The sequence below is a fragment of the Poecilia mexicana genome, unplaced genomic scaffold, assembly GCF_051168715.1.
Source record: "Poecilia mexicana isolate PSO_F unplaced genomic scaffold, ASM5116871v1 scaffold_13, whole genome shotgun sequence".
NCBI classification, from domain to species: domain Eukaryota; kingdom Metazoa; phylum Chordata; class Actinopteri; order Cyprinodontiformes; family Poeciliidae; genus Poecilia; species Poecilia mexicana.
Window position 1 is genome coordinate 6,067,938 of NW_028263382.1, and position 19,910 is coordinate 6,087,847.

At 45.2% G+C, this 19,910-nt stretch overlaps 4 protein-coding genes and 2 non-coding genes across 8 annotated transcripts; 3 read left to right on the forward strand and 3 right to left on the reverse strand.

Moving 5' to 3' along the window:
• Window positions 1-1,404: 1,404 nt before the first annotated feature.
• Window positions 1,405-7,701, forward strand: abcf3 (ATP binding cassette subfamily F member 3). Its single transcript, XM_088011552.1, has 21 exons — window positions 1,405-1,543; window positions 2,185-2,332; window positions 2,406-2,482; window positions 2,584-2,639; window positions 2,769-2,866; window positions 3,022-3,144; window positions 3,225-3,491; window positions 3,572-3,652; window positions 3,735-3,794; window positions 3,872-3,928; window positions 4,001-4,023; window positions 4,139-4,194; window positions 4,279-4,479; window positions 4,659-4,735; window positions 4,855-4,899; window positions 4,989-5,121; window positions 5,199-5,287; window positions 5,762-5,853; window positions 5,930-6,062; window positions 7,113-7,200; window positions 7,273-7,701. Exons 1-21 carry the CDS (start codon window positions 1,471-1,473, stop codon window positions 7,429-7,431), a joined length of 2,136 nt encoding a protein of 711 aa, XP_087867678.1. The 5' UTR covers window positions 1,405-1,470; the 3' UTR covers window positions 7,432-7,701.
• Window positions 7,702-8,911: 1,210 nt separating this feature from the next.
• On the reverse strand, window positions 8,912-12,652 carry LOC106914314 (uncharacterized). 2 transcript variants are annotated; one of them, XM_088011553.1, is made up of 5 exons: window positions 11,886-12,652; window positions 10,812-11,438; window positions 10,647-10,723; window positions 9,700-9,942; window positions 8,912-9,491 (listed from the first exon to the last, which is right to left on the reverse strand). In XM_088011553.1, the coding sequence occupies exons 2-5, from the start codon at window positions 11,419-11,421 to the stop codon at window positions 9,240-9,242; spliced, it is 1,182 nt and encodes a 393-aa protein (XP_087867679.1). In that variant the 5' UTR covers window positions 11,422-11,438; window positions 11,886-12,652; the 3' UTR covers window positions 8,912-9,239. The 2 variants fall into 2 exon arrangements, with proteins under 2 accessions (XP_087867679.1, XP_014836521.2); XM_014981035.2 differs by having other exon boundaries at window positions 11,919-12,651.
• LOC106914311 (dual specificity protein phosphatase 14) lies at window positions 11,819-15,838 on the forward strand. Of its 2 annotated transcripts, XM_088011554.1 has the most exons (3): window positions 11,819-11,893; window positions 14,825-15,152; window positions 15,557-15,838. In XM_088011554.1, exons 2-3 carry the CDS (start codon window positions 14,842-14,844, stop codon window positions 15,765-15,767), a joined length of 522 nt encoding a protein of 173 aa, XP_087867680.1. In that variant the 5' UTR covers window positions 11,819-11,893; window positions 14,825-14,841; the 3' UTR covers window positions 15,768-15,838. The 2 variants fall into 2 exon arrangements, with proteins under 2 accessions (XP_087867680.1, XP_014836519.2); XM_014981033.2 differs by lacking the exon at window positions 11,819-11,893 and having other exon boundaries at window positions 14,790-15,152.
• On the forward strand, window positions 12,383-12,465 carry trnal-cag (transfer RNA leucine (anticodon CAG)). Its single transcript has one exon. It is a non-coding gene; the product is annotated as a tRNA-Leu (tRNA).
• On the reverse strand, window positions 15,819-18,425 carry polr2d (RNA polymerase II subunit D). The gene is made up of 4 exons (XM_014981034.2): window positions 18,190-18,425; window positions 16,929-17,109; window positions 16,757-16,852; window positions 15,819-16,007 (listed from the first exon to the last, which is right to left on the reverse strand). The coding sequence occupies exons 1-4, from the start codon at window positions 18,266-18,268 to the stop codon at window positions 15,929-15,931; spliced, it is 435 nt and encodes a 144-aa protein (XP_014836520.1). The 5' UTR covers window positions 18,269-18,425; the 3' UTR covers window positions 15,819-15,928.
• Window positions 18,426-18,868: 443 nt separating this feature from the next.
• On the reverse strand, window positions 18,869-18,940 carry trnag-ucc (transfer RNA glycine (anticodon UCC)). Its single transcript has one exon. It is a non-coding gene; the product is annotated as a tRNA-Gly (tRNA).
• Window positions 18,941-19,910: the final 970 nt, after the last annotated feature.

Genomic DNA, 19,910 nt, shown 5'->3' on the forward strand with positions numbered 1-19,910 from the left:
GTTGCTACAGAGTGACCAAAATTACTGTACACTAACAGGCAGCACATATGCTATAGTATATTCCTACTAATACAGCCACAATGTGGTAGTTTGAACCCAAATAGCCATATACTAATACTACTAGAGTGCTGCAGACTCATAAATATTTCATTGTGCTGCTATTATCACTACTGATGCAAAATGCCATTATACTGCTTTATAATATTATAGTAGTACAAAATAATCATAAACATGACTGTGTACTTCTGCTAACATTAACACAACCCTATAGGCTGACTGTAAAATTAATGCAGTGCTACAAAGTGACCATAAATACCACTGTATACTAACACATACTGCACTACAGCCAAGCCACAAATGCTATACACAACAATTATAGCCTGCTACGCATTCATTAATACAACTACAGTATTACAGACTTATCACTGAAATAAACTAATATTAATACTCTTGATACAACTAGAGTACTACAGACTGATCATATTATTTCTATATTCCACCACAGTACCACAGAGTGAGCGGAAATATCACTGTATGCTAATACTAATACAGTACTAAAGACAAACCACCAATCTTATTGCGTACTCCTAACGTTACCACAGTATTAGACGATACCAAATAATACAGTGCTACAGACTTAGAAGTATTGTTTTATATAACTATCGATACCACTGACATGAACACAAAACTCCATAATGACAAAAATAGTGCTATATACTTGTCCCATGGGGTGAATATTAGTACTACTGTATATTACTACTAATATGATCATACAGTAACACAGATTATGGAGAAATATTAGTGTATTCATGCACTTACTGTATCGTACTCCTAATAGTACAGTACAGCACTACTCCCATTTGTAATGAGAACTCTAAAATTCTAATTTCCAAGTTGGAAAAACCATTAAGATAATTTATAAGTACTAAAATAATCAATTAAGATTAAATAATTAAATTACATTTATGATCAAATGGCTTGTTTAAGATCAAAGTTGAAAGTTTAGGAACAATCAAAATAAAATTATTCAATTTTTCTGGCACTCGGAAGCATTTGCTTCTTTGAACATCTCATTTTTAAATTGATATTTATTAGATTTTTATGGAATCTTTTCCATTTTGAAAATCATGAGAAACAGAACAAAACCCCGAGCATCCTCTTCATTATGCTGTAAAGAAAAACCAGTGTCTCCAGTCAGAGGCTTCTTCATATCTGCAGTGATACAGACTGCTACTTTAGATCATACCTGCTAACATTTATCAGCACCTGGAACAAATGTTTGGAAGAAGTTATGGGGATGATATAAGTAACATTTGATCTAACTCTAGGATTAATAAAGTATTTTTGAATTTGAATTTGAGAGTCTTCTCGCGCTGACGTCACGGAACCAATAGACTCTATCACCCATAATCCTGAGAGGTGTCGCATTCTGGCGCATGCGCACTTCAGTGGTGTCCAGGGCCGGGTATCATGGCGACGTACGTGGACATCCTGAAGAGAGAGTTTCCTGAGATTGACACTGAGCTCTTCGACTACATCACAGGTGAGAAACCGGGGAAAGAGTGGCTGTGTGCCGGCAGCTTATAGCCGCTTAGAGCCGGGAGGGGGGAACGAAGGCAGCGGCCGCCGGCTCCGGTTAGTACCCACACAGCGGCCTTTAGTGCGTCTCTGAGCCGGGCAGCCGCGGCTCTCTGGCGGCTCGACTCCCCGACGTGACTGAGCCAGAGCCGGGACACCCAGGGAGCGACGACCCGCGCCTGGCTCGGGCTAAATCCGGGTCAGAATTAGACCCATAGCAGCTGCCATTCGGGGCCCTTAAGAACAGCAGGAAACCGGGCGCCATGTTTGTAGGAAAGTAAGTGATGAAGATGAGGTTGGACTACAAACAGGGCTCTACTCAGACTCAGCACGTGCCAGGCACTCTCTGTCACATGATTGATTTAAAGTTAGCTTCACTTGGAAAGTATGACTCTGGCACAACATTATGACCACTCTCATTAGATGCTGTGGCTGGTGGGGTCAGAGGTCAACCTTTTCCAGACCTTCCTTTAATTAGAACCAGTGTGTTACTAGGAGCCACTTTGGAGATGTAAAACCCAAGGGTTTCCATGCCGACGTATTTCTCTACCCTACCTGGAAATGTGGGCCAGATGACTGGAGTGTAACCATGGTAATGTGCTACAGGTGTGTTGGACAGTGGCGGCCCCGACTTCGAGGATGGCGAGGAGGTGTTTGACGCCATTGGTGGCGTCCTGCAGGACGTTTCTGCTGACAGTAAAAACGAGGACGACATCAGAGACATCTGCCTGCAGATGTTCAACACCCTGAAGCTGTGAGCTCCCTCTATGTGATTGTTCTGTCAGTGATGATGATGATCAGGAGGTAAACTTGGGGTTTGTCTTCAGGAACAACCATCGTCATCCTCAGAAGCAGATGCTGCTGGACGCTCCAGTGCAGCTCTCTCAGATGTCCGCGGACTCTGGTAATGTCGGACGGCTCTAACTAAGATGGCCGCCCAGGTTTGTCTAGTTGTTCTTTTTCGGTTTTTATCAGCCTGATGTTGATCTGTGTGGTTCTCCTCAGTCTCAACAGCCAAGGACATCCAGGGAATCTGGATGATGAAACGTCCCCAGAACACAGTGAGTCTGCATTCATATTTACTTACTGACCATAAAGCAAACTCAGCCTCTGTGTTCCTTCTGGCCTGCTGTAGAGATGGGTTCTAATGACCTCTGACCTTCTGTCTCTGTGTTCTTGTTGCTCTCCAGACGGTTGATGCCAAGAAGCTGGAAAAAGCTGAAGCCAAGCTGAAAGCCAAGAACGAGCGCAGGACCGAGAGGGATACTCAGAAAGCCACCGGTCCGCTGTGAGTCACTGAGCAACAACACCTGTCCTTACCTGTCTTCTTTCAAATTTACTCATCTGTCTCTTCTTCTTGCCTGAGGATGACGATTGGAATTCTTGCCTGTCCCCACTTGTTCTCTCACCTGTCTTTTCACATTTACTCACCTGTCCTCCAAGGGTTCTGGAGGAGGCGTCAGCCAGTCAGGCCAGTAATAAGAAGGAAAGCCGCGCCGACCAGTCAGGGAAGAACCGCAGCTACGACATCCGAATTGAGAACTTTGACATTGCCTTTGGAGAGAGGTGAGGACCGTCCTCATCACAGCCAGCAGGCGGCGCCGTTTATGATCGTGCTTCATTCCATGTGTTGTTGTTGTGCCCAGGTGTCTGCTGCAGGGGGCAGAGCTGTCCATGGCGTCTGGCCGGCGGTATGGTCTGATTGGTCGGAACGGTCTGGGGAAGACCACGCTGCTGAAGATGCTAGCTAGCAGGAACCTGCGAGTGCCGGCCCACATCTCCATCCTGCATGTGGAGCAGGAAGTGGCAGGAGACGACACGATAGCACTGCAGAGTGTGCTGGAAAGTGACACGCAGCGCGAGGACCTGCTGAACGAGGAGCGGCGGCTCAACGCACGAATCGCCAACGGAACGTAAGATCAGGCTAACATTCGGGTTGCAGCGGGCGATTTTGTCTCAGTGTGAACTGTGAGGTTGGGTTACGTCATTTCAGGGCCGACGGGATGGAGAGCGTGCGACTGTCAGAGATCTATGCCAAACTGGAGGAGATCGAAGCCGACAAGGCCCCGGCACGGTAACTATGGCAACATATTAGTTACACAAAACCCGGTACTGGAACGATTCTTCATCCTGTCTGCATCTTATCGTCCAATCAGAGCCTCAGTCATCCTGGCCGGTCTCGGGTTTTCTCCCAGAATGCAACAGCAGCCCACCAAGTGAGTGTCGGTCAGACATGTTGGTTCTCTGTGTCTGTGTGTGGACCGTTCAGAACCCGCGTGTTCTCTGTGTGCAGGGAGTTCTCTGGAGGATGGCGGATGAGGCTGGCGCTGGCCAGGGCGCTCTTCGCCCGGTGAGTTTCCAGCGTTTCCTCTCCATCAGGTCACATGATCCCTGATTAACCTGTCTGTGTTTCCTTCACCAGACCTGACCTGCTGCTGCTGGACGGTAAGTTATGCCCACCCCAATCTAGCCCTGCCCTAACTAGAACCGCCCCCAGCCAGATCTGCCCTCAGCTAGCCCCGCCCTCTCGGTAGACCTCTAATGACTGTATGTGTTTCAGAGCCTACCAACATGTTGGACATCAGAGCCATTCTGTGGCTGGAGAACTACCTGCAGGTCTGTAGCCATAGCATCACTCATAGGAAACAATGGAGTCATTAGCCGCGAGCTAATGTGAGCCGAATGACTCGTCCCCCTCAGACGTGGCAGTCCACCATCTTGGTCGTCTCCCACGACAGAAACTTCCTGAATGCCGTGGCAACAGACATCATCCATCTGCACTCACAGAGACTGGACACTTACCGTGGTGACTACGAGAACTTCCTGAAGACCAAAGAGGATCGCCTGAAGAACCAGCAGCGAGAGTATGAGGCTCAGTTGCAGTACAGGCAACATATACAGGTACTACAAGACACTACAGGGCTCAGACTAATACCTGAAATGATCCTGGGATCAGAATAATATGAAGTAATCCCAGACTCCATATTATCTCAGGCTAACTCCTGAGGCTGCTGCAGGCTCAGGCTACAACTTGAAGGGACCCCGGGTTCAAGCTAACATGTGAAGTGTTTGTGTTTCAGGTTTTCATTGACAGATTTCGGTACAACGCCAACAGAGCTGCCCAGGTCCAGAGTAAGATCAAGCTCCTGGAAAAGCTGTAAGTTCCCATCCTGACCTCATGCTTTTTCTCATTGTGCTTTTCATGGGCTTTGTGTTTATTGTTTCTGGAGTTACATTGCATCTCCTGCTGACAGTAACTGTTGTTGTGTCCTGCAGACCAGAGCTAAAACCAGTTCAGAAAGAAACGGAGACCACTTTGAAGTAAGAAGCTCAGGCCTTCACAAACTGGAAGATCCACCACAGAACAGATGTTGCTGTTTATGGATTCATTTATTCATGTTTTCTTGTAGGTTTCCAGATAACTTTGAGAAGTTGTCTCCTCCTATTCTTCAGTTAGATGAAGTAGAGTTTTACTACAGTCGAAATCAGCCGCTCTTCTCTGGACTTAACCTGTCGGCTGACCTCGAGTCTCGCATCTGCATCGTACGTATCATCAGTTAATCAGAAAGTCACCTAGTCCAAGACTTGCAGCACCTATTCTGAACTGGCTTTGCTGGCAGGTTGGTGAAAATGGTGCCGGTAAAAGTACCATCCTCAAACTGCTGATGGACGACTTGACACCGGTCAGTGGCATCAGACAAGCTCACAGGTGAGGCTGCCTGGTGTCCAATCAGATTTACTGGCTGTGAGCAAATAATAATCCCTGTTAACAGTTAAAGAAATGTTTCTGATTAAAGGTTTAATCAGAAACCTTTAGGTTTTGATTGCAGTATCTTTAGGGTTTGATTGGGGAACCTTTATTTTTTAAATAGGAGACTTGATGTTTTGATTGGATAAATATTACTGATCAATCACAGAAACTTTTTGGTTTTTTTTATTGAAGTTTCATTTTCAGATCAGGGAATTTTCCCTGTTGAGCTGAAGAACTTTTTTTTCTGATCATTTTTACGTTCGATCAGGAGAACATTTTGATTTAATGAAGTCTTGTTCGTGATTTGATACGTGAACATTTGATGCCTTTTTATGCTGCGGTTAAGGAACCTGGGGAAAGTTTTACAAGATGAAATTTGGAGGCAGCCTTTGGTTTTTTCCAGCTGGTGTTTAACCGGCGTTTCTTTGTCAGGAACTTGAAGATCGGTTACTTCAGTCAGCATCACGTGGACCAGCTGGACCTGAATGTCTGTGCCGTGGAGTTGCTGCTCAACAAGTTTCCCGGTAACCATGGTGACAACAGACCCGGAACCCACGGCTGGGCGGCGAGCCCTGATTGGCCTCTGTGTTTGTGCCACAGGTCGGACAGAGGAGGAGTACCGGCACCAGCTGGGAGGTTACGGGATCACCGGGGAGCTGGCCACGCGGCCGGTGGCCAGCCTGTCCGGGGGACAGAAGAGCCGCGTGGCCTTCGCCCAGATGACCATGCCATGGTAACACACTCACATTTTGCACAGTTTTGCACTATCGTTTGGTTTTCTACTGCTTCTAAAAAAAAACAAAAAAATAGCCGAGGCACTAAATAAAAAAAACAGCTGTTTTTGGCAATAAAATCTATTTTGGTGTCTAGAAAATGAGCCGTTTCAAAAACCTCTGGAATCTAGCAAATCAGCAGGCACTGCCTGTTACTTAGCAACCCCAGCCAAGCCCAGTCTGTTACCTAGCAACCCCAGCAGAGCTCCAGCAGAGCTCCAGCACCTCTTACCGCTCTACAATGGCTGCTGGGAAACACAAGTGCTTAGTTGTTTTTACCATCCAGAAACCACCGGAGTGGCTTTTATCTCAATTTCTCATTTATCTTAAATTCTTCTCATAAGAATTTTGATTTACTTTTGTCATTGTGTTCTCAGGAGTGTTACTTTTACAATTATCTACACGTTTCTTTCATTGACATATCAGAACATACCAATAAATTTGAAAATATGATTAAAATTTAGTGATAAAAGTTACACTTTTTTATGTGACTGGTGTCCTAAAGAACCGTTTTAAACTTCTTTTCAAGAACAGCATTGGTGTTTGCAGGGCCACCAATGCTGTTATTGGTTGTTGCGCCATGCAGTCACAACCAGAGTTACCTAAAGAAGAAGAAAACAGTTTTTATCATCACTTTTATCATTATCATAGTAGTACCATTAAACAACCAACTAATAATTTGAATCATAATAATTAATAAATATTAAACCAAAAGGGAATAAAACACACACACAACCTAAGCCCTGAATAAAGTTGATTGACATTTCTATAGACAAACTTGCTATTCAAAAAATATTAATCATAAGAATTTAAATTATTTTATTCTGCAATTAATTGATTAACATGTAACATTTGTGACTATGAACAACTTTTATTTCTCTGGACTTGGAGAAAAATTGACTCTTTGGATCAGATTCCTGTTCTGGACTCCAGAGGGCCACATAAAAACTGACAGCGGGCCGGATTTGGCCCCCCAGACCTCGAGTTTGACATGTTTATCTGTGTTTCAGTCCGAACTTCTACATCCTGGATGAGCCTACCAACCACCTGGACATGGAGACCATCGAGGCTCTTGCCAAAGCGCTCAACAAGTTCAAGGTGGGTGTGTCCGCTCCTCCTTCTGACCCAGTGTCTCACCTGAGCCCCTCACCTGTCTGACACCCCCTACAGGGCGGGGTCATCCTCGTGTCTCACGACGAGCGCCTCATCCGCCTGGTGTGTAAGGAGCTGTGGGTGTGCGACAGCGGGAAGGTGTGGCGGGTCGACGGCGGCTTTGACGAGTACCGGGACATCCTGCAGGAGCAGTTCAAGAAGGAGGGCTATCTGTGAGGCCCCGCCCCGGCCGACTGACCACGCCCACCAGGGATCCTGGAGAAGCAGCCAATAAGCAGTCGGAGCACATGGAGGACCAGAACTGTCATCCTCTGCTCAGGCGAAGTGCTGCAAGGTGATTGGCTGTTGGGGGTCACCTAGTGCAGTCCCAGTGAACTCTGGATTGGGAACGACTCGAGTTTAAATGTTGGGTCAAACAGAACCTGTTGAGACGTCTGAGATTTTATGAGATTTAAAGGACCAGAAAATAAAACATGATGCCAAGAAGTTGAGTTTCTGTTCATCTTCTTCATCTGAGTGAAAGGGAGCAGAACATCCATTTCACACCATGAGCCCGGTTTTACCAGAACCAGCTGTGGTTCTGCTGCACTCCAGCCAATTCATATACAAACAATGATATGTCTTTTTTTTGTTTGTAGCAGAAAGCAGAGAATTCAACTAAAGGGAACTTTCTCCACTACACCTGCATATGAGTACTAGCAACTTGCTCAAAGGATAATTAAAGTTTAACATCACCTTCCTAAATTAATTGTTTTGTTTTCTTTTGGTTTTTTGTTGTTGCTTTTTTTTTTTTTGCTAAAAAAAAAAAAATCGAAAAAAATCACCACCCCTTTATTGCCAAAAGATGATTTAATCTAAATAATACTTTTGGCAAAAAATGATTTGGGCCCTGAGGTAGGTGTCATTGTGTTATTTTCTAGCTTATGGGTGCCTCATCACTTTAAGATGCCGCCCTGGACAACTGACCATGTAGCTCCTCTCAAAAGCAATCATGGACAGGTTGGCAGGTACAGGCTGATCCAGGTGAGTGGATTTAGATCTGTCTATCCGTTGGAAAGATTCTGATAATTCTGCGTGTCTTCTGATGGTGTTGGTTCTGTATCATTGACCCGAACTTTCATGTCTCAATTTACCTGGAAGACCAAAATCAACTCGTAATTATCTGGTTAATTTTTGGTATGCTAACATGCTAGCAAGCTAACAACCTTGCATTCATTTTAATTCAAAAACACTTCATTCATTCCAAAGGGAAGTTTAATGTGTAGCTCATACCCGAGTGGCTTTTAGAGATTTTGTTCGGCGTTAATAGTGGCCTTCATATAACATTATTCCGACAGGAAGAGGGAGGAATACGGAGGCAAAGGAACCGAGAAAGGGAGTCGAACTACCGCGGTCTGCCGCGTCATGACATGCTAACAGCGAATAGCTAATAACTGTTAATTCTAACTTCTGCACGAATAAATACCGCAACACAAAACGAAAAACAGTTTTTACATTAAGATTATGCTAACGTGCTAACAGCAGGTGGTGGAATATTCATTCTCCAAACAGACGTGGTGCTAATGTTAGCATGCTAACTCTGGAGTAAGCTGTGTGTGTTCTTGCTGTGTTGGGGGAGCGTTGCTGCTTTTGTTTCCTTCATTTTCTAGTAGAAAGTTGCATGGAGAACTCCCAATTGACAACAAATGCAGACAAATTCATATAAAATTAATTTATTTTCGGAACCCTGAACCCACTACAGAAAAAGGTCCGATATGAGGAAGTGTGAGCTGATCCAGTTGGCAACGTTTGGATTGGTTCTGATCCTGAAGCTCTTCAGGGTTCTGTCTGTCTCTGGTTGGACAATGTTGGACAAACTGGACTTAGAAGATTGGGTTCCTCAGAAGTCCGACTTATTTAATCTGAACTGAACCAGTAGCTTAAAAAATGACCCGCGTCCTCTACCCCCATCAGAACCAGAACATATCTGTCCTCAGAGGACAAGACGTGTCCAGTAGAGCACCTCTGTTTGGACCTTCCTGTTTCTACAGTTCTGGCCCTGCGGCTGCGTTCCGCTGCATTTTTTGTCTGAGGTGAGGGAGGACGGCGTCCCGGTAGAAGACCTCCAGCTTGGACACAGTCTCGTCCCACAGGTCGGGGTCAAAGGTCACGGGGACAATGGCTGTCTCCTTCAGAGTGAAGACAACCAGGTCGGCCCGGTCCAGGCCTGTGACGGCCAGTTGGACCTGGATCTGCGTGAAGTAGCTATGGGACTTCTTCAGGGCGTAAACTGGAGCCTGGGAAGGACAGAGAACAGAGAGGACAGGTGAGACAGAGGACAGGTGAAGTGAGTGAGCCAAGGTTAATGTAGTTATCTAGATGTAATATAATCCCTCAATTGTTTCGAAGTTCTCCCACTGATAGTAATTTGATACTGATACTTTTACTAATTGAATTAGACAGAAAGACAGAACCAAACAAAGCCATGCTCTGTTGGGAGGTTACCTGTCCAGGTGTGTCCCCGTCCAGCTGCAGGCAGAAGGCCGGGTCGTCCCTGCAGGCGTCCTCCACGCTCCGGTGCCGGTGTTTGTAGGGACATTTGACCTCCAGACAGAGCAGCCTGCGGCCGCTCCGCACATCCACCACGATGCCGTCAGGGCTGGCTGCCAGCCAGGGCCGCTGGCCGTCGATGAACAGGCCGCACTCCAGAACCCGGACGGGCCGGCCCAGCGCCGCCGACTTCAGAGTCTACCGGACACAACAGGAAACACTTCACACACTCCCTGTTCTCAAAGTCTGTTTTACCAAGATATTTAAAGGCGCAGTACAATGTAAAATGTAGTTTTTCTGAGTTTTACATCAAAAATATACCTGGACTGTTGCTTTGATTCTTTCGTTATGCTGGAGTAATCCTTTAATTCTTAAAGAGACAGAGGCCTAATTTCAAGGCCTCAGACAGTTTCATACAGCACTTTAATAACAACTCAAGATAACAGTTACTTGATTATGCTATAAATAGACATAATACTGTCTCTTTAAATAGTTTAGATTTAATATTTCATTTTGTTACAATAAAAAAAAATCTGATTCTTTGACGTTTTAAAATTATTCTTCACATTTTATAGAATTTTGTATTACTGGAATTTTTTTGTTGAAATTTTAGAATATTAAAATTTTTTCTGGTATAAATAACGACCCACAGCTTCAGGTATTACAGCAAGGAACTAGAGATCAGGCTAACCTCTGACCTGAACCTTCAGAGCCACATAAAGATGGTTCCAAAGTCGGCCTTCTATCAGCTGAAGAACATTTATAAAGTCTCAGCAAGATCTACAGAGACTCATTCATGCGTTTATCTTTAGTGGCATTGATTACTGCAACAGTGTCATCACAGGTCTGCCTAAATGCGTCCAGGTGATGTTGGACCTTTCAGACCGGGTCCATTAACTCACCTGATACCTGCAGACGACCTCGGCCTCCTTCTCGATGCCCCAGCTCATGGCTCTGGTCCGGACTTTTGGCCCCTCGCCTGTGGAGCCACCAGATTCATGAACACGACGGATCTGGTTAAAACTGTCAGAACCAGTAGGGTCCATGTGTTGGTGGGCGGGGCTTACCTGTGATGGCAGCCAGGTACGAAAGGGGCGGAGCTTTGCTCTTGCCGTTGACGAACCTGGAGTGAGCGATGCGATGGGCCACGGAGGCCGTGATCCGGTTCTTCCTCCAGTGGAACCAGTCCTGGTTGGTGCTCTGTCCGCGGGTCAGAACCTCCACCTGCTGCAGCAGGTTTCGGTCCAGTTCGGCCCTTGGGTCCAGCGGGACCTGGTCTGGTGTGGGAGGAGCTTTGTCTTCAGCAGAACCCAGATTCGTCTTGGGTTCTGGTCCTCTGTTAAGACATGGACCGGTCCTGCTGGAGTCCTGGTTCTTCTGGACCATTCTGGGATCAGTTCTGGTCTGAGTGTGGCGAGCAGCACCTGGTCTGGACCTCTGACCCTGTTTGCTTGATGCTTGATCCGCAGTTGGACCTGGATCATTGTCAGGTGGTCCGTGCGCCCCAGCCGGACTGGTTCTGTTGGAGTTCTGGTTCTTCTGGACCATTTTAGGTTGAATTCTGGTCTGAGGACGACGAGTAGCACCGGCTGTGGTTCCACTTCCTGCCATCTGAATGGATGGGTGGTACCGGACCTGCGGGATGACGGGTCGCTGGCTCGGAGCAGCTTGGTTCATTGTGTCTGCAGTCCAAACTTAACCAAAACAAACAGAACAAGTCAGTCACTTTAAAAACTTACTAAAAAACTGTCTACCCAACCTGAGAGTTTGGTTCTGATCCATGCTTCGGTAGAGGCTTTTATTTTGAAGCGACCAACCCACAGTTTCTGTTGATGCTTAAATTGTTGCTATAGAGACGTGAGTAAACATCTGTAGCCGCTGAAACGGCTCATCCTGTTTTCAACTAACATGTTGGACACGTTAAAAGGGGAAACATTGAATATATGTAGATATCCCTTAACATCCGGTTCTGGATGAAAAACGTAAATTTGAAGTTTTTTAAATGTAGTCTGGTCTAGTGCAGCAATCTCGAATAATCTCGAAACAACCCGCGAGGTTTTAGCTTGTGTTTTGTTTTTAAGCCTTTTTAGCGTTAAGGTCCGAGTTCAGGAGAGTTACTGTTAGTTGGAGCATAATTTTACCTGAACAGGTGAGTTAATGAGAACAAGTCTTACTTGTTCAGGAGCCGTTTCAGTCCGACGAAGGTGTTCTCTTCCCTTCGGTACGACGGCAGAACCGAAACTCTTCTTCTTCCGCTGCTTTTATTTAATAGTGACGATGAAAGGAAAACGAAACTGACGCAGCTGACGCAAGGGGGAACTAAACCGGTCCGAAAAAAATCCAGATTTAGGGTGCGACAAAGCCAGACCCACGAACAGGTCCGAACATGATCCAGCTCGTGATCCTGACTCACCCAGTAATGGTGGGGGGTAGCCGATCTTTTCGTAACATTGTAGCTTTTCCTACACAACTTTTTCGCTACGAGATGGGGCTTTTTACTTGAACATTGAGCCGTAGAGGCAATTTCGTATCCGCTTTGACAACCGGCTCCATAAAGTCGAAAACTGAAATAATAGTGGCTCGCCCTAAAAGGCTAACGTTGTTTAAATGCTGCCGGTTGTGTATGCGTTACCATGATGTCAGGATGGCCGAGCGGTCTAAGGCGCTGCGTTCAGGTCGCAGTCTCCCCTGGAGGCGTGGGTTCGAATCCCACTTCTGACAGAAACATTTTATAATTTTCACCTGAAGATCTGATCTTAATTTACTGTTGCTGTTACGTCTGTAACAGCAAGCTATTGTTGATTTATTTTAAATTTAACAGGAAATAAATCCACATCACATGGATGCCTGCCATGTATGGAAAGCCAGCAGTGCCAAAGGTGATTGAAATTTTGAGTGGGATTTGAATATAGAATCAATTTACTGGCCATGATCGTGTACACCAACAAGGAATCGGACTTCGGTTTCAAGACATTAAGTGTAAAATATAAACTGTAGAGGAAATACAATAATAGATATAAGAAACAGTTTGTGTAGGAATTTTTTAACATAAGAAAAAATGAAAAGACAAGTTAGAGCAGTGGACAAGCTTATTTAGTTCCACAGCAGAGTAGCCAACAACTTTGTCTGTAAGACGGGGAATATGGCATTTTGTTTTCGGCCGCATCAACATCATGAATGTCCGTAAAGAAGCAGTTGTGGCAGAATGTACTGATAAAAATAACCTATAAAACTGTTCAAATATTACCTTTCCCTGTGTTCGATTGCCACTTTCTTTTCACATGATGTAATTTGGTCCAATACAAATGACAATTGATTTGATTTGACTGATAAAATAATATTTAAGCACACAACTGTTATCTTAAGGTTCAATTTATGAGGCCCTCCAGATTCTAGAGGGCCTCATAAAGTTATGGCGGGCCAAATTTGGTCTGGAGTTTGATCCTTGTGGTCTAAGGCAGGAGTCCCCAAACTTTTTCCTGCGAGGGCCACATAACTGTTCCTTTCTCTGGTCGGGGGCCGGTCTTAGTTTTTGGAGAAAGAAATCTTAGAAAATTCTTGTCGAGCGGTGGGGGGGGGTGGGGGCGACGACACATTCGCGCTTTTAGATAGATTTTTACCCAGAATGCAAATGGAAAAAACCGTGAGTGAAACGGTGACTGGGACTGACGAGTATATATTCCATTGAGGGAAAGTTAGTTTCACATCTGCTCAAGAGCCACTCTGGTGGTTGAAGAAAAATCCACATATAAACCGGAAAATACAATATATGAAAAAAAAAAAAAAAACACTGAATGCTCTCTGGTATGAGGAGGCGGACCGGATCCGGCATTGTTCAGGGGGCCGGACCAAATGATGGCGGGCCGTAGCTTGGGAACCCCTGGTCTAAAGTGTTCATTGTGTCCATCAGAAGAAGCTGTCTCTGTAGTGTGCATCTGAAGGTAAAAGTCTAAACCAGGGGTGTCAAACTAATTTTGGTTTAGGGGCCGCATACATATTAATCTGATCTGCAGGGGGCCACACAAGTAAACTCATTGCAAAATTAAACAGAACCAATAAAAGAGGACTTGTTGATTTTTATATTAAACGAATTTCACTTTTACAAAATATATTATGAATAATCTCAGTTTTTAAGAAAGGTATCTGCAATTTCAACAATACTTTTACTCAGTTAAGCATTTATTTAAGTGCATTATGCATAAGAACTGACCTCAGTGATTGTACAATGTTGCAAAACATTTATTCACAGTTTTTGGAACTTAAAAACACTGAACTGCATCACAAAATACAACAGACAAAAATTAAGAAAAGATTTAAAATCAATTTTCAACATCTGGGAAGCAATTTGAACAAATTATCTGGCTTCACACATTTGAAATCTTAAGTGTCAGCTGTTTTAAACAGACATTTGATTAAGTACATTTGTTGATGCATAAAATACATACATATAGAAAAACTTGCATACATAACATGTATGTATGTTAGCATGCACGAGAAATATGAGGTTGCTAGGGCCAAAATAAAAAGCTGGTAAAGCATAGAATCGAACTTGTTTACAGAACCTGAAGCTCAGTGCTGCCATCTGCTGTTAGTTCCGCTGCAGTGTTGCATCATGTCGTGTGCTCTGAATAAAACACAGCGCCCCTCGTGGACAGTATAGGAACTGCAGATTTTCAATTAAACGAAGTATATGTTTTTTCATGAATAATGATAATGTATTTAGCCCCCGGGCCGGACTAAATCGTTCGGAGGGCCGGTTCCGGACCGCGGGCCGTACGTTTGACACCCCTGGTCTAAACCATTCATGTCCAGCATGTGTGGGATCTGCAGAGATGTTAGCGTCCATTTTCATGTCTCTAGACCTTTAGAGGTCCTGGATGGAGGGAAGGTCAGTGACTCCACTCAGGTCCAGTTCTTTTAGGTCAAGAGTTCAGAGATGTTTGTTTGGTCACATCTAGATTGGACCACTCAGAACCTTAACAGAACAAGGATCTGATCTGAACACACGAAGTTCTGATAAACATCCGTCCACATGGTGACGCTGTACCAGCTGCTGTTCACTCTGAATCTCCTGCTCCAGGAAGCATTCGGACTGGCATGCGGGTCTCCCAGGTTTCGGCCCGGCTCTACCTGGGCGATCTGGACTCGGCGCTGAACGCAGCCGTGTTGACCAGCAGGAACATCTCGCTCATCATCAACGCCAGCGGGCTGCCAGACCTGCCCTACCCAGTGGCCGATGGCCTGCAGATCCTCCACATCCCAGTCCAGGACCGGCCCCATGCTCAGCTGGGTCAGTACTTTGACCCGGTAACGGAGCGGATCCAGCAGAACCAGGCTGGGTCCACTCTGGTCCACTGCACGGCGGGTCGGAGCCGCTCCGCAGCGCTGGTCATGGCTTATCTGATGAGGTAACGGCTCTGGGTTTGGGTTGGTTCTGCTAACACAACCAAAACACGCCAAGACCCTTGATGTGTTTTTGCTAACTTTGAATAAGTTTAGTGTACTTAGCTTCACCTAAATTAATTTTTGAAGATAAATTCTAAAGCGCTAAGGTAAACATTAGCTCCATTATGTTAGCAAAGCTTATTTTTATCTTAGCAATGTACAATTTACCTGGAAGAATGTAATGAGAAGATGAGAAGCTTTAGCATTTTTGCTAACTTTTAAGGCGTTTAGCGCACTTAGCTTCCCCTAAAACTGAACCGTAACATTTCCCGGGTCGGTTGGGATCAGAACTCTACCCAACTGTTCTTATCAGGGATTTCCTGTAAAGTTCTACAGAACCAACATGTCGGTTCTGTTCTACATCCAGATCTGAAGGCCTCAGCCTCCGTCAGGCCCACGAACTGGTTCTGGAGCCCCGGCCGTTTATCCGACCCAATGCCGGGTTCTGGAGGCAGCTCATGGAGTACGAGAGGGAGCTGTTGGGTCAGAACACAATGAGAATGGTGGGGACGGCAGCTGGGGTTCTGCCTGAGGCCCTGCAGAACCCGGACGGAGCCGAGTACTGTGTGAACATCTGACCCAAACACAAGGTACCAGAACCAGACGGAGACAAGAAAACACGAACATGGTAAAAAAAAAAAAGAAGAAAGTTTTATTTATACGGCACACAGAAAGATCAGATAGCATCAGATTGGATCGGTACTGGAAGGCCCAGATGGCACCGGGTCAGATCAGTGGGTCAGTACTGGAAGCTCCTCTTGGTCTGGATATCGTCCAGGATCTGCTGCAGCTCCTCATCCTCAAACCGGCCCTCCAAACTGAAACCAGAACCAACAATACCTTAAATCACACAGAAATAAAGTCGTGTTGGATAAACAGAACCGGTTCTGATCTGGCTGGGATCTCTGTAAACGTAAACAGCAGTGGTCCTGTTCTAGCCCTGCAGATTTCAGAAATGTCAGCAGCTGGGTTACTTCAGAACCTGACCCGGTTCATGACCAGTTCATGCGTGTTTAACCAGAAACACGTCCAGAACCAGCAGGGTCCGCGTCCGTCCTCTGGTAGAAGCGACTGCTGCAGACGGAACCATTTGGACTTACAGTCACAGATTTAATGCTGCTTGTGATTAAACCAGAACCAACTGCTGTTCATTCAAGTAGAAGAACCGGGTCAACGGCGCTGGCGCTAAGCTAAAAATTAGCACTATTACTAGCGAAATTTGTTTTAGCTTAGCAAATTAGAATTTTTCCGGGAAAAATTGTTGATTTTGCTACCTTTGAAGACGATAAGCGCACTTAGCTTTCTGTAAATGAATTTTTCTGGATGAATTTTAAAGCTCTAATTTACTTGGCTATTTTTCAAACATTCAATTTAATAAAATTTGACGTCTGTGTTGAAGTCTTAGTTATCGTTTATGTTCATGCTCTTATTTTGAAATCTGGTTCTTGATCAACGTTCTGCTGTTAGAACCACCAAAACGGGCCCAACACCAACATGTTCTGTGAAGAAAACCAGGCTAGGATGTGCCTGGTTCTGATCCGACTGGGCTTGGTCAGTACCAACTCACCTGGGGATCAGAGCCTTGGCCTCTTCGGCGGCTTCTGGACACAGATTGGCCAAACTGGCCAGCTCGAACTTATGGAGCTTCTTCTGCAGGAGGAGGCTGTGGAGACAGACAGAACCAGGTCAGAACCTGATCCGGCTGGCAGACAGAAGTGGGTCAGGTTGAGCTGCAGGACCTGCGCACGGCGGTGATGGTCTCGCGGTTCTTGAAGCGGCTGAAGCGGGCCGTGTAGTTGAGCGTCTTCATGAAGACCTCGGACAGCTCCTGCTCGTCCTCGGCGCTCTCGTTCTGCTGCTTCCGGTGCTCCAGCAGCATGTGGACCTCCGAGTTCAGTAGCGTCTCCGCGTTCTCGAACTCTGCAGAACCAACGGCACCATCAGAACCTCCACACCGTCACCACTGGTTCTGATGGGCCCAACCCGGCCTCATACAACAAAACATTAACCTTCAAGTCTGATAACTGTTAGGTTTATCTACAGAGTGATGCCTGTAAAGTTACATAAACAATAATTTGGATTATTTAGTTATAAAAAACACTGGGAGTTAATGTTTCAAAGTAACATTTTCACTGTGTTATTCATTCATTTAAAAATGCCAGTTTCAATGAAAATATTTAATTAGCAGACTAAACTTTTAGATTAAGAGTAAGTATTTAGTTAAATATTTAGTTAGCTAAATAAGCTAGAAATATTTTGCTCCAAACTAAATATTTAAGCTTTGAACTCAATATTTTATTTAGTTTGTGAAATAAATGTTTACTGTACAAACTAAATATATAATTTGTGAAGTTAATATTTACTTTGGTAATTAAACAATTAGCTTATTCAGCTAGCTAACTAATGATTTAGCGGGTAAGCTAAATATCTAGTTTGGAGTTAAATATAGTTTGTAAATTAAATATTTAGCTCAAACATGGTGAAAACATGACTTTGAAAACTGAGCTAAAATCTTTTCCTGACAGGCTAAATAAACTCAATTTATTGCTGTTAATTTCTGACTGTTTAGCTTTACAAATGGCTCCTATATTTATCTCACGGGTCCAGAATGGAATCTGAAACTTCCCACTCCTCTCAGAGGTTCTGGTTCTGACCCATGTGGCTCTGAAGCCACATGCTGCTCGGTTCTGACCCAGAACACCAGATTAACCCCCAACGTAAGGAGCAGCTCTTATCTGTTGATCAACCCTGAACTGATGCAGAGAAACCGTAACCATGGTGACAGACCAGGTACAGAGCAGATCTCCGGTCAGGAGGCACAGCCTGTTACCATGTGATGGTCTGACGGAACCAGGCTGTCTAAGTTATCTGACCTGAACCAGAACTGCTCTGACCACAACGATTCCGCTGTTCTCCAATATAAACAACTGAAGTTCGGCCTCGTGGCAACCGAACACAGTCCAAGAGCGGGTCTTCAGGTGTTGTGTTGAGCTTTGTCACCTTTAGGAAACAGAAGCTGAGAAGCGTCTTCTTCTACGTCTCCGAGCTGCGGAGGAACCGAACTACCTCCGGCCGCCATGATGAAAGCACCGCCGGAGGAGAGTCCCGGTGAGTCCTGGTAGAAGCGGCTGAGTCCTGGTACCGGTAGATAATCGAGAGATAGTTCGGATGAAGCACCAGACCCGCGCTGAGTTTTTCACACAAACACAGCCACACTTCCACTACTGCTTCCGCTGCTAGTAACATGTACTGCTGCCCCCTGCTGGCTGGGCGGTGTTCATTGGTATAACGGACTGTTTAAGATCCTGAGCCGTCTTTTGTGTTGTTGAATGTATTTTATTATTGTATCATACACTTTTTTCTTGTGATATTGATCGCAGACTGCATGCTGGGATCAATAACAGCGTCATAACTGTACTTCCTGTGCTCCTCGCGGACAGTAAGAGACAGCCAAGGAGTTATAAAAAAGGTTACAATAAAACTACCGTTGACAAAACAATGTTGTTAGCTTTACCGCACTTGTTTCAGCATCATTCAGAAATCTTGCTAAGGTCTTGTTTTCAACCCTATCGAGGACTGTCAAAGTGGGAAATACTTTATATCATCATCTATCAGCAGTTTAAAAGAGAAAACCGGTGTTTGGGAGACAGAAGAAAAAATTACGGCAAAAGTAGAGAATTGCGTTGGCCGGGAATCGAACCCGGGTCAACTGCTTGGAAGGCAGCTATGCTAACCACTATACCACCAACGCTTTCTCGTATTGGCCAGCCAACGTGATGGTTCTACATTCATTTCGACAGTTGTCGGCTCATATTTAGAAGAGTTTTGCTGAGTGTTTAGTTTTTCTTCTCACCAGTTTAGTGATCCATCTTGCTTCTTTTTGTTTCCTGTTACTCCTTTTTATTCATGTCAATTATAAAGGTCGTTTTATCCTGATCTGTCCACTGGGTGGCGCCATAGATCAGATTTTAGATGTTCCTCAAAAGAACTTTTTAAATATATTTTTTGATTTTTATTGTGAAAGTTTGTACTAGTAGTCTGTCCTAGTTTCCTCCTCACAGCTTAATATGCTTTTCCTGGATGGCAATGTTAAACCTGACTGATAAAGAAGATTTTCTATTTCTCAAAAGTGGGGTCCTGAGGCCTCACTGGATTTGTGGGGCCCCAGAGGGTCTGATGGAGGTCTATGGGACCCCAAAGCACCGGGCGGCCCCTAAAGATGTGCAAGCCCCACGATGGAGTGTGGGGCTTTTATCACAAACGTGTGACAGTCAGAGTGAGACGTCACATCGTTGAAATGTCCAGTTTGACCTGCTGGTCTCTATGACGACCACCAGCCTGTAAACAGACGGCAAGTTTCCATTCAGAGACGAAGAGGAGGAGGAAGAGGAGGGGGAGGTGTCTGTGGGAACCCGGCGGGAGGAGAGAGAGAGTCTGTGACTTTTACTGTTTCTGTCAGTGTGAGAGTTTTTCTGTGGACATCAGTGTGTGTGTGTGTGTGTGTGTGTGTGTGTGTTTGGATGGACAGATGAATGAACAGAAGTGTAATTAAATCGTCATCCCTCAGCCTCCGCTGAAGGTCCGTCTCCTCCTCCTCCTCCTCTCTGTGATGCTGAAGGAGGCCCCTGGGGGGCCCGAGGCGCGCGCAGGGAGCTCTGTCCGTCAGCCAGACGGCAAATCAGAACCAACCGATCGGTACCAAACCAACTCCGGTTCACACA